Source organism: Rhamphochromis longiceps, linkage group LG10 (genome assembly GCF_057381845.1).
Source record: "Rhamphochromis longiceps isolate RC_006_pf linkage group LG10, R_longiceps_female_GT1.1, whole genome shotgun sequence".
Lineage (NCBI taxonomy): Eukaryota > Metazoa > Chordata > Actinopteri > Cichliformes > Cichlidae > Rhamphochromis > Rhamphochromis longiceps.
In genome coordinates this window covers 5551617-5564395 of record NC_140566.1, presented here as the reverse complement: position 1 = coordinate 5564395, position 12779 = coordinate 5551617, and the positions used below count along the sequence as shown (strand labels likewise).

At 40.4% G+C, this 12779-nt stretch overlaps 1 protein-coding gene across 1 annotated transcript; it reads left to right on the top strand.

The window, feature by feature from the left end:
- The first annotated feature begins 654 nt into the window (after positions 1-654).
- Positions 655-9224, top strand: tmem218 (transmembrane protein 218). The gene is made up of 3 exons (XM_085419976.1): positions 655-1098; positions 2969-3071; positions 8785-9224. The coding sequence occupies exons 1-3, from the start codon at positions 989-991 to the stop codon at positions 8917-8919; spliced, it is 348 nt and encodes a 115-aa protein (XP_085276102.1). The 5' UTR covers positions 655-988; the 3' UTR covers positions 8920-9224.
- Positions 9225-12779: the final 3555 nt, after the last annotated feature.

Below are 12779 nucleotides of genomic sequence, written 5' to 3'. Positions count from 1 at the left end.
TATCTAATAAGGCGACATATTCATAATTTCTCTCACACACGCGCGCTAGAATGCACATGCCTTTGAATCGCGGACCTGGCTAGCCCCCTGTTGGTCACCATGAATATTACCCATGATAAATCTTAGCTCGGAGTGCACGTGAGACATTCAGTCACTACTATTAATACACTTTGTAGATCAAGGAGCAGAATATTGTTACGAATAAAAACAGGAGTTTAAAATACGGCGGGATACTTTATGGACACGTGTGATAATCCCTTGAATTAAATGTGTTTTGTGCAAGACTGAATAATACTAATACTCCTTTGGGCTTACTCTGGGGATACCTTCAGATAAGTATTCATACAAGACTTTATGAGTGTTTCAAACACCGCCGGTTCATAAACTTTAAGGAAATCTACCTCAGTGAGCCGAACCTAACATAAGGCGCTGAAACGTGGCCTGGCTATAATGCAAGGACCTGGCTGTAAAATGGGACCCTTCCTCGGAATAAATGGGGTAAAGTTCGACATTCGCATAAGAAGGCTCTACTTCTTCTCTGGTGTTGTGTGGCAGCTTCACAGTGGGGCTTAACGCTTAAGTAACGACGCATTTGATTGGTTAGTCGTCTGGCTCATTTACCCAATTACATTACAGTTTGTTGTTACCAGGAAGCAGATGAAGCCATAGAGAAGGCTTAACCGATGCTAAGAAAAAAAATAAAAGGCTTAACCGATGCTCGGCTCGTTTTTATGTGAGAAATGGCGAGTTAGCTGGCAACATTAGTTCGCAACTGTGTCGGCCTGATATTTTAAAGCCTTCTGTCTCAGCGCTAGTAGAGACAGCGAACTTACTTGTAAGGCAGTGTCTCGACTACCTTTAGCTGCTGCAGCTGTCGGTAGTTCGATACCGCACAGCGTTGTTAAGTGTACAATTAGCATTTTTCATAAATACAAAGGATTGGGCGTTCGGTGTGACGAGTTAGCTCCCTTAAAAACGTTGCTTTAAAATGGCAAATACTGTCCTTGAAGTCGGTACCGGCGTTTTCGTTATTGTGGCGGTCTGGATTGTTGCTCTTGTGTTTGGGATTTTGCTGCTGAGAGCGCCAGGGTCCGCAAAGTGAGTGGCATAACAGCACACACACAGGCTTAACTCTGATGGAATATAGGAATATTTATAACGAAAAGCCGGGATAACATTTATCTCAATGGGCGCCGCATTTCCTTGAAATGCGCGCCACTTGTCTCATAGCTGGGCTCCAGTGCACCTAGGAGATAACACGTTGTAACCACTAATGAGGCTTCCTTGTAAATTCGGCATACTTTTGCATCACACAGTAACCACAGTGTAATCCCAAAAAATGTCTTCTGCTTTCCGCTGCTCCCTTTAGGGACCTGCAGCGGGTTATCTGGCTCCATTTCAGCCTTTCCCTACCATCCTCCTCTGTCTTTCAGTCCTCTTTCACTACATGCATGAAGCCGAAGATCTTTTTTTTTGTCCTGCCTGACAGCTCCATCTGAAACATCCTTCATCCAGTTTATCCACTGTCCCTCCACTGTACATGTCCCAACATTGTCAGGCGTGCCTTTCTAACTTTGTCCGTCCTGGTCACTCCTAAAAAAAAAAAACCTCAGCATCTTCAACTCTTTCACCATCTGTTCTGCCTCCTGTCATTTTGTTAGCACTGGCGTCTCTACAGCCAGATGTATGTGATGTATAGCAGGTCTACACCTACACCCCTCCAGGCTCTTTTCCACCTGTTCTCTACTCTCACTTTAGATTACAATGTCTTCTGTAAACATCATAGTCCATAGAAACCCCTGCCTGACCTCGTCTGTCGGCTTGTCCTACACCAATGCAGACAAGAAGGGGCTCAGACCCCATCTGTAATCCCTATAATACCTGTAATACATGTCCTGCACCACCCTCACATACCTCTCTGTCACTCTTGACGTCCTCATGCAGTACCACAGTTCCTCTCTTGGAACCCTATTATATCATTTCTATAGATCTAAAAAAACAAAAAAACACGGTGCAACTCCTGATTGTCTCTATACATTTACTCCCCCCCCTTCAATGAAGCAGCTCATCCTTCATGACTACTCCTACTTCAATATACTCTCGGCCTTGCATTCCTTTCACCTGGTCTCTTGCACACACAATATATCTACCTTATGTCTCTCTATTCTGTTAGCCACTTTACCAGTCATTGTCCCCAAATTTATAGTTCGTAGAGTCATTTCCAGATTTCTGTCTTTCCTTTTTCTGCCTCCTAAGTGCCCTATTATACCTGCTTTTTGGTCCCTGGAGAAAAGCACCGTATGTTAATGTTGACTTAATGCGTTAATGCCATTATTAGTTCACTGACTTGCGGCCACGTCCCACCCCCGTCAGCTGGGTTAAAATTACAAAAATTATAATGTCTCAAATATCATTAAGGGCTGGAGCTGGATGTTTGAGAGGAGGCGAGGGACAGAGGAGGTGTTAAGTGCTCAAAAACAATCTAATTAACACCAAGGGAAGGGATTTTTGCACAGTCACCATGAGACATGCTGAGACATTGTTTTGCTTTATAGGCTACTCAGTGAGACCAGCAAAAATCAACTTTTCCATCAAAGTTTTAACAAAACACACGCTGCGTCACTGGTTGAGTGCTGCAGCGATACACCTTGCACTCCCTGCTGATTAACATTTGTGCAATTACTCAACATTGGACCATTATACCACTAAAGTCAGTAAAATTTGAACTCCTGTAACACCAAACACTGTGCAATTACAGTAAAGTTTAAATGTGTGAAACATGGTGCTATTTACTTGATTGGAAAGTTAACAACTTTTGAAAACCACAATAAAGGCTGCCATTGTTTAGATTGCTATTGGCTATGATGACATTAGCCCCAGGTAACCCTGCATGCCTTACAGATCATTAACTCAGTAGTGGAGACCTCATCCTCAATCCTCTGTCTTTGAATCCCATGTGTCTTCTCAGGTTAGGAGTTCTTCCTGTTTTCCTCTTGGCTCTCACGATCACTTTGGTGTTGGTGTTTTTCCCCCGCAGCCCAGAGACACCTCTGCCTTTCAAAGATATAGAGGTGAGCTTAATTCACTAATCACAGACACGTTAACATAATATTAAAGAGTGTGTCAGTGTCTGTATCTTTGTTTATTGGGTAACTCAACTCGACTCCAAGTCTCATGTGCCACCTGGAATAATAATTAGTATGATTTTGCTCATCATTTTGTTCACTAGTTTTTACTGTAAATCTGCTGCAAAATCGATGTCAGGAAAACACAGAACACGATACCATTTATTGAAAATGTATTCATTAAAACAAAAACACATTTGCTATTATTATAAAACCTAGCTAGGGATGCATTGATTGATCAGTCACAGATCAGTACTGCAGTTATCCACCATACTGAACAATATTCATCTCAGTGGCTTCCCGTGACGTAAATATTGCTGATTTTCACCAATAATATTTCACCAGTAGCTGAATTTGAGGCTATGAGTTGAGGGCATCTTTAAAGAGTTTAAGCAGAATTGAATCCTGCAACATGACACTGACCTAAAACATACCAGTAAATCCACCAAGAACTGGTTGAAAACTAAGAAATTGAGAGTCCTGGGGTGGCATTGTAAAGACCTATTAATTGTTGAGATGACTATTGAGAGTCTGCCACCACTGATGGTATTCTGCTATATTGCAGACTGATGTCAGAGACTGCTGGATGACTACAAAAAGCGTCTCTGAAGTTATTTTAGCCCAAGTCAAAGGGGGAAAACTGGCTATTAAGTGGTGGGGTAACCCTTTCCTCAGTTAGAACATAAAACAAGGTTCATTTTTGTTGTTTAGCTGTGATTAAAGCACTTTTCCCCCAGAGATAAATAAAAACAAGATTAGATATTAACATGTAAACCTTTTTAAATAAAGTGCTGAATGTTCACTGAGGTATCCAAATGTTTTCACATTGATGTATTTCAGCTGGCCAGTGTAATGTCGTATAAAAACTTGCATGTCTTCTCACACAGAGATTGCAGTTTTTGAAAACACATGGTATGGAAAGAGTGACACACATGTAAGAATATTTTGCAGACAAGTAAACTGGTAACAAAGATGGTGAAGAGGTGAATCACATTGCCCTAGAGCAAATAAGAAAGAGCCAGTCATTGGTGGCCATGACAAATGGTTTAAATGAACAGCTTATGTTGTTATAACCCACACTTATGCACAATAAATTTATAGTTTGGCAATAAAGCCACTGACAGCACTCTTTACACTACACCATATATATTTGAGTGCTTATGATATTGTGGGCTAGGCTAGACATTCAATAGTTCTGTATTTTTTAAATTTTTTTTAGTATCCCTCAACTGTAAAAGGCTGATACTGCTGTCACCCTGCTGGGTGGGCAGTGTGGACAAGCAAATTTGTAAATGTGATAACTTGAGAACAAAGTGACGTAGGATTTTCAAACTAATAACAGAGGTAGATCTACTAGGAGGCTGCTCAGTTTCAGTTAGCCTGCCAGAGTATGGTTTGCTTGTTTTTGTTTAGTTTTTGTTATTAAAAAATGTTTGCTTCTGGTTTGGTTTTAATAGTTCAGTACAATTCAGTTCAGAAAATCAGTACAGTTATTACAAAAAACTCTGTATAATGGCTTTTTTCGAGCAGTTGACTCACAGTCTTATAGACATCAGCAGTCGCAATAAACACATCCATCAATTCCTTTTTTAATTTTTAATTTTATTTTACTTCCTTTTCCAAGTTCACAGAATTTTTTGTTTTAATTTTTTTAAGAATCTAGTTTTTTATTTTAGTTATTTAAAATCCTTTGTTTCAACATCTAGTTTTAGTTTTATTTTAGTTTTAGTTAATCATAATAGAAAGTTGTGGCTCAGAGAGTCTGATTGCTGTAAGCATGGAAGTAGTGAGGTGACACTCATACGTAATACTGCATAATGCCTGCACTGTCACAGACAGAAGGCAACGTGACTAAAAGAGCCCCTGATCAGTAGGTTCATCCACACCTGGTTCAGTCGGAGTCAGATTTATTAAGAGAACAATGCATGCAGGTATGTGTACATGTGTTGTAGAAATCAGATGTACTTTTTTTTTTTAAATAAATAAGGTCCCAGAACTTTACAATTGGTGTGTCCCTACTTGTGTTTCCTGCTTAATGACAACATAATGTAGTTCATTTAGAAATGATGGGGGTCTGCGATGTCATCAGTCTTGATGTAAGGCCATGTGGCATTCATTTCCAGCCAATATATTGGGTGCAGAGGGAAAAATGAGGATTTAGAGCCCACAAATTAACAGCAAGCTTTAGCTGAATGTTTATCTCATGTTCAATACATTATGTTATTTATTCAGTTAATTATAGTGCCTGCAATCCTAATTCTCAAAGACAATTTTATCATAGACGGTGTTATTATGTAGAAAGGTGAGTTATATTTAGTTCTAAATGGCAAAGCTCTGATCATGCAGGGTTGTAAAGTAAAGCATTCGCTACATTCATTTGTACTAATTAAAGATCTACGTTCTACTTAGCTTTAAGATGCAGTGAGTGTATATAAACAGCCGATGCAGAATGAAAGCTTAATTTTACTGTAATGTAAGGCAGTATCTGCACAACACTGTATGCCTGTAAATAGTGTCAGTGTGTGCACTTCTGTGCATGTGCTTGTCGTAAAAGGCCTGGTCTGCTTTATCTTAGACCAGCAGCAACACAGAACAAACACTCCCCCATGCTGCCTCGGGGTCGTGCCAATAAGCCGGCTAGATCTGCCAAGCAAGCTGCCACCCCATAGAAATAGCAGAGCGGAGCAGCATTCTGGCCAGCTCATGTTTTATATCCTTTGTGCAAAGGCAGATACCAGACCAACAACAGAGAGAGGGGGAGGCAGCAAAATCAGACTTCCTGGATTTCTGTACAAGGTTTCCAAATAAAATGAACCTATGCTGACTAATTATCACACACAGGTTTTCTTACTTCTCAAGTCATTATTGAGACGCACATTATTTCCCATGATTTGAGATAAAGATTTTTAAAAAATCAAGTCCTAAAAAGGGTTCTCTCATCATCATTTTTACAAAAACCTCAAAACAGAAAGATGCCACCAGAATTCAAATATTATAATAGCAAGACGCAAATTGCTTAAAGAAAAGAAAAGAAGAAAAAGAGGCGTGAAGAACGTCTTCATCTCCGTTCTTTGGAGTATGTAGTAACACCTGTAGAAAACAGATCATCTACCCTCCCCCGTAGGATCCAAAACGGTATTTAAATGAAGGCAGATATGCATGTTAAGGTAATAAATTGATCTACTGGGCACAGTTAGTGACTTTTTGTGTTTGTATCATGTTGTGATGTACACTCATTTTTAGCTAATACACACAAAGACACACAAAACTTTGTAACCTATCTGCAAGCAGAAAGATAAGTGAGAGAAAAGAATGTCTAGCCTCCTGTTAAAGAAAAGTAAAATATCATAGTGCCAATTAGGCCAGTCTTAGAGCAGGAGTGGGGGTGGTTTGTACCACACCCCATAGTTCTCCCACCTCCCCCACCGCCTGCATGCTCACACTGTGCGTCCTGTGGCACATTAATAAAACATGGGCCGCTTTTTGGGCTCCTGCTTGCTGCGTAATTGGCAAATTAAAAAGTGAGATGTGTTAAATGCACCTATAAGAAACAGCATACATCAACCCCACCTCATGCACACCAGTGGGTTTACACGCGTGCACACACACACACGCACACACCTTCTCTCATTTCACAGCAGACTCTGTGAAATCCTGTTTAAGACTGCAGTAGAATTGCAGCTCTCCTCCCATTATTTAGCTTAAGGGCGTTTTCTCCGTTTGTCTTCTTGTATTCATGATCCAAATTATAACATGCAGCCATTAATGACGTGCTGATGAATCTTTTTGATGGCAAATTTTAAAAATCCAAACTTCCCCTTATCCACGAAACAGCATCATCAGTGTGGCAGATGTGTTGTTTTTCTGAGCCCTGCATCTTGCTCGCTTCACATCTCTTAATTGACATGTTGCTTGGGTGAGCTGCAGTGCTGTGTTGTTGGTGTCCCTGCTGATCATCTGTCTAGATAGGGAACAGCAGGATTCCAAAATAAAGAGAAGCCCGAATCAGCATTAAGTTGTGTGAGAGCGAAACAACAAACATGTTTTCAATCACAGCTTATTCCGTGAACAAACATAGCATCAGAGGTTTGATGACCAATTCTCGGCCAGTGGTTTAAAGTGACATGACCCTTCCAGCATGTTCAACCTATTCCACCTATTGAACGGATTTTCTTGTTATGCTATCTGGGATCATTTTTCTATGTGTAAGATAATAACGGGCTGTGTGGCTGGATAAGTTCTAAATGTGCACAGGACTTCTTTTAATGAGAGTCTCTAAGCTTATATAATGGCAGCTTTGTAACAGCAGGGACTCAGAGACAGCATTTAATATGAAAAAGTGCAGCTGGTTGTTGTGCAGTCTGTTAAAGAAGGTCAATTTACCACAGACACCCGTGCATTACATCAAATTAATTATTGCACTAAAAGTGTCAGATAGTGAACTATTAGTATGGGGGAAATGATCGTTTCCAAATGCAAAGAGAAACAAGAGTACAGCAGGGATTTTTTGTCTACTGTTTGAACCCAAAAGTGGCTGAACCCATAGAAGGTCACACTATATCACACTATATACTGAATACTGTACTACCTGCTGCCTTTAATAGCCAGCCAGTGGTGAACACTGTGAACACACAAAGTGTTCACCACTGTGAGTGAGCGTAGGCCAGAGCCAGCAAGAAATAGATCTGTCTCTATGCCTGCGAGTCACAGCCTGCATCATGGTTTTCTCCCATCTGCCATATAACGAACTAAACTGAATGTTCACCAACACCAAATTAACTAGAAAGAGATCTTTGAATACTATATGTATTTATAGCATCACAGTTAACCAAATGTTTCAGGCTTGTCTGAGTTATGGAGTGATGTAGTTGTCAGAAAAGGCTTTACTGTTCAAGGATCTCATTGTTGTTTCCATGGATGCTTTTAACAAATAGGGCTTGACAGATACTAATAAACTTCAAGTCATTTTTTCAGCACTTCTTCATAAAGAGAGACTAAAAGCTATTGTGGAGCCATATTTGCTCTGTATATGAAGGGAAAATGTATAGCATATGGAGCAGTGGTTTGTGCTTAGTAAGACTAGAAAAGCACCATACAAATGCTAGTCCATCCCACTCCTTTGATACAGGTGCTCTTGATTATTGCTCATCGTTCTTCATGTCACTGCTTACAACACTCATCAAACTTGTCTGAAGTAGGTGAAAGCACAGATTGTGCCAGAATATGCAATGCAATCTGAATTTGGGGGGAAAAATGTGAAAATTGCAAAAAATAAATAAATCCAGCACCGATTTGGGGAATTCAGCGATTTCCGGCCACCTGAAGCCAAATCAAACTGTGTTTCCTGTCAAATGCTCAATTTTGCTCTGCCTCCATAGTTGACAGCAGTCATGAGGTTGTTGGTAAAGAAAGCCAGGTTAAGCTTAACTCGACAAAAAGAAATCCAGATAATGTTTTACTATCCATAGAACAATTTAAGAAATGTTAAATGAGTGACCTTCTAAAGTTGATTTCTCACTGAGAAATTTGCACTTGAGCCTTTATGAAAGCCCTGCCATGACATCTAGTGGCTAATAGAGGAACTTTATGTATAACCCTGTGTTTTCCATACACTAGAAACTACAAACTTCTAATGGATTTACTTTATTTTGCTCTGTAGATAGTGGACACCTTGTTCATCGGCCGCTACGTGCTTCTGGCTGTGGTGAGCACCATCTTTCTGGTGGCATTCTTTGTGCTGCTTCCCTTTCATTTCCTGGAACCCGTGTATGCCAAGCCCTTAAAAACACACTAGAGTTGGCGCCTGAATCACAGGCTGATTTACCCAGTCTGACAAGTCCTGAAGACCCCAGCCTGCCTTCACAATAGATTGTGGAACACATGTGAATGGAAGATCCAGTTTTGTCTTAGCACTGCTGTTTGTGTCTTCATGATTTTGTATACAACAATATAAATTGATATATTTGGGTCAAGTTTTCATATTTTGTATCACTTAGCACAAGTAATGACCACATCCTTTAAATTTTGATGCATGTATGGAACAAGCCAGTAATTCTTTGTCATTCAACTTTTTCATCCAACAATAAATAAATAATTAAGTATGTGATTATGACTCTCAAGTTTTTGCTTCTGATTAATTTCTGCAGTACTCTCAAAGTACGGTAACTGATAATTGTGATGGTACATGATGCACATTTAGCCCAGAGTGAAAATTGCTCAATTTTCCACGATCTGCCATTTACAGCTGCCTGAAGCTGGAAGTTCTTCAAACAGACCGACTGTTGATATACCACATTATTTAGCTTGTTTTTACAGGATCTGATTCATGTGGTGCCAGTAAAAAAAAGTCTATAATTTGACTGATAACCAGAAAAGAAGTCATGGATTATATATTTGGCAATCAAAAAAGTACTGTGTGGATTATTTTTGCCTTTTGTTCTTTTGCTTTAAAGCTCAAATGTATGCTGGCGTAATATGACTTGTGTTTTCCAGAGAAGCGTTCCTAAATTGGACAGTTGAAAAAGCTTAAATAGGACAAGGCAAACTATAATTAGACTTCGCAATGCAAAACATAACCTTGTAACTATATTAGGCAGAGCTTTTTTTGCCTGTAAAACAGGCCAGTTGGGTTTACTTTAACCTAGCACCAGTTGCTGAACATAAGCATGCCCAGCTATCAGGGAACACCAAGAACTGATCGTGATGCAGGCTGGTTGTTGGAGGATTTTGCTGCTGCAGTGTCTAGTGACCACAGACGTGGACTGAGTGCTCTGATGTTGAACAGACATTAAAGAAAGTTGGGTTAGGAAAAAAAGACTCCAGACACGCTCTTGGAGATTAGCTGTTGAGGATAGCAATGATACTCTTCTAAACTAAGATTTTCTAAATACACATTTAAATGTAAGTGTTGGATAAGTCAATCATGTCATATCGTGTAAAGTGTTGTCAGTACATTGAAGAACAGGGGGATGCATTCACACAATTCCACAGGGTCGCAATAAGCGGATGATTCCATAGAGTAATGAGCTTTTGCAGTCCAGAGGCTCAATTATAAACACTTACCCCCCTCCCGCCTCCATTTTAAAAGTGTGAAGCCTGAGGAGACATGGAGTGGAATTCCAACCAGGCCGATGAAAGAGAATCTAATGAATCAAAACCAATCCTATTAGTTCCAGCCCACATCTCCATACTATGGTCCTTTTTCTGCATAACAATCCACTGCATGATTTCGCACAACCTGGGGAACTGGGGGGATTTCATCACGATGGGGTAAGGGATCCGAAATCTTTTCAACCTGGAGGGACTTGTTGGCTGTAATTGACCGCATGAATACCGCAAAACATGATCTTAGCCCCAGTAGAAAGTGCCACCGAGTGTCTTTAAAAGCAGTGAAATTGAAGAAGAGGCTTAGCTGGCTGACTTTAACTTGATTGAAAACTTTTTGGATCTGTTCCTTTTACTTATCAACAGAATGGTCTTTTTGAGAATATTCCGCTGCAGTTTCTGTTTCAAGGTCATAATGCAAAAGGTATTTACACCAACTCCTCACTGCCTTTGCAGCCTCCACGCTCAAGGTTTTACATTCCCTGAAGTCTGGGCCTTGAAGAAGCCAGTATTCCCTGGCTCTCATTTTCACACACCCTCTCACTCTACCTCACCTTTTTAATCTTTCTCTATCCTCTATCCTTTCCTCATTTTAATTTTTGCTGTTAAACTCCATCTCTGGGGAGTGGGAAAATGAGCAGAACAAAGGATGTGGGGGTTTAAGGATCATTTGGAGCTGGGAGATGCAGTCTTTGTGGCGCAGCCAGCTGGACATATAAAGAGATGGGGGGTGGGAGAGATACAGAAAGAGAAAGCTATGCAAGGGCAAAGAGGTGTGAGCATGGTTTTGAAACTGCAGAGGGGCTGGTTGCTCTCCTTGGGGTAGATCCTGCATTTAGATGCACTCAAGCAGAACTTCTGGCTTGCCCTTCACATCCTTAGCCATCTTTGTTTGTGATATGGACACTGTCACCACCCCACCTAGCTCCCACAACATTCACAATCCATTAAAGATTTCAGGCAAAGTTGATGCACTTATCCCAAAAGAATGACATTCAGTTCGTGTTAAATCAAGCAGATGGCAATGTTTGCTATCCTTTCAGCAAGTTTGGTAAATAAAACCTGATGAGACTTTCGAAGGGAAACACAAGCAGGGTCATTTTAAGTCCTTATAAAGTCTTGAATTAGATAAGGACTGATTTGCCAACATGGGTGTCTGGCAGTGTCTGTTGAAGACACTAGAGTTCACTGTCTGCGGCTTTCACTGAGGTATGAGAGAGTTTGTGATAGAATGTGAAAATGAACCAAAGCCTTGTCGCCCAAGCAACAAACTATGCCGTTTTGGGGCCAAGAAGAGGGCTTTTTTTTCTCAGCACTGCCTGGTTGTGCTCTATTGTGCACTTTTGTATATCGCTAGGGGATGCTATAATTGCAATACACACTAGGGGGGCAAAATCCTCAAACTGAGATCCTAGTGTGGACTTAGCCTTTTACCTCTTGCTCAGGAATGAATTAATGCATAGCTCTTTCCTTTGGTAAGAGGATGGTGGCCCAAATTGGGGGTCAGGTTGCCCACGAACAGCCCTTTGCTGTTTGGACATGACATCTCCTTGAGGGCCAAAGCTTGGCCTATTTTCCATTCTGACAGTGCTGAAGACCTTATTGAATATTAGCTGGGTGTAGAAAGGCAATGGCTGCAGAGATCAAAGGCCACACGGGTGGCCTTGGTATTGCACAGAACATGCTTAGTTGTTACCAAAGTCACCTATGTTTGAATTTATCTAGATCTTTAGAAGCTATTCCAAAAAGTTGATTGTGTTCATCTGGACTTGGTGTTTTCAGTGGGAGAAATGTTTCATCACTCATCTGAGTGACTTCTTCAGTCTCCATTCTGTTGGCTATATATAGCCAGCTTTAAGTTTTTAACTGCCTTGTGGCACACATATTCTGATATTCCAGGGTTTGTGGGATTTTAAAAAATGTATTTTTGTAATATAGGAACAATTTTTAGTCACAAAACAACCTTTGATCCTTCATGTTGACTTTTTGGGATGTTTTTTAAAGCCAGAAATGAACACATTTGTCAGGATAGAGGTGGTGATTGATGTGAAGGCCAACAAAACGCACATCAGAAAGATGTTGCAATTCCCAGTAATTCTGGTGTTTCTATACAATGTATGATTGGTCGTAACAGAAAGTATAAAGATAACTTTTTTCTGTAGGAAACACAAGTGACAGGTGCACTTGTACAGTGCAGTCCGGGTCTGACGGAGAGCAGAGTTTCCAGTCAACTTGAAAATAATTATAACCAGCCTTCTGGCAAAGCTCTTTATTTTTATTCACGCAGTATTTTTAGACTTGTGCATAGGCAATGAAAGGCCCATCACAGGCATTAGATAAATACACTGAATATGTCTGAGATTGGTCACAATTTGAGATTTGTTTGTCACAAATTACAGACATACTGAAAGGAACTGGTACAGAGCAGAAAAAAATGGCCCAAACTGCTACCTATCTGTGCTTCTCTGTTTGGAAGCCCATTTGTTTTTGTTGATAGGTTGATGTAATGCAAATCAAATCAGGAGTGTATTCTTTGTGCACTCTGGGAGG

Bases quoted from the DNA above. Each gene is read 5' to 3' on its own strand.
- tmem218 (XM_085419976.1), top strand. From the start codon at position 989: ATGGCAAATACTGTCCTTGAAGTCGGTACCGGCGTTTTCGTTATTGTG. The intron at 1,099-2,968 runs GTGAGTGGCATA...GTGTCTTCTCAG, and splicing joins AGAGCGCCAGGGTCCGCAAA to GTTAGGAGTTCTTCCTGTTT. The intron at 3,072-8,784 runs GTGAGCTTAATT...TTTGCTCTGTAG, and splicing joins TGCCTTTCAAAGATATAGAG to ATAGTGGACACCTTGTTCAT.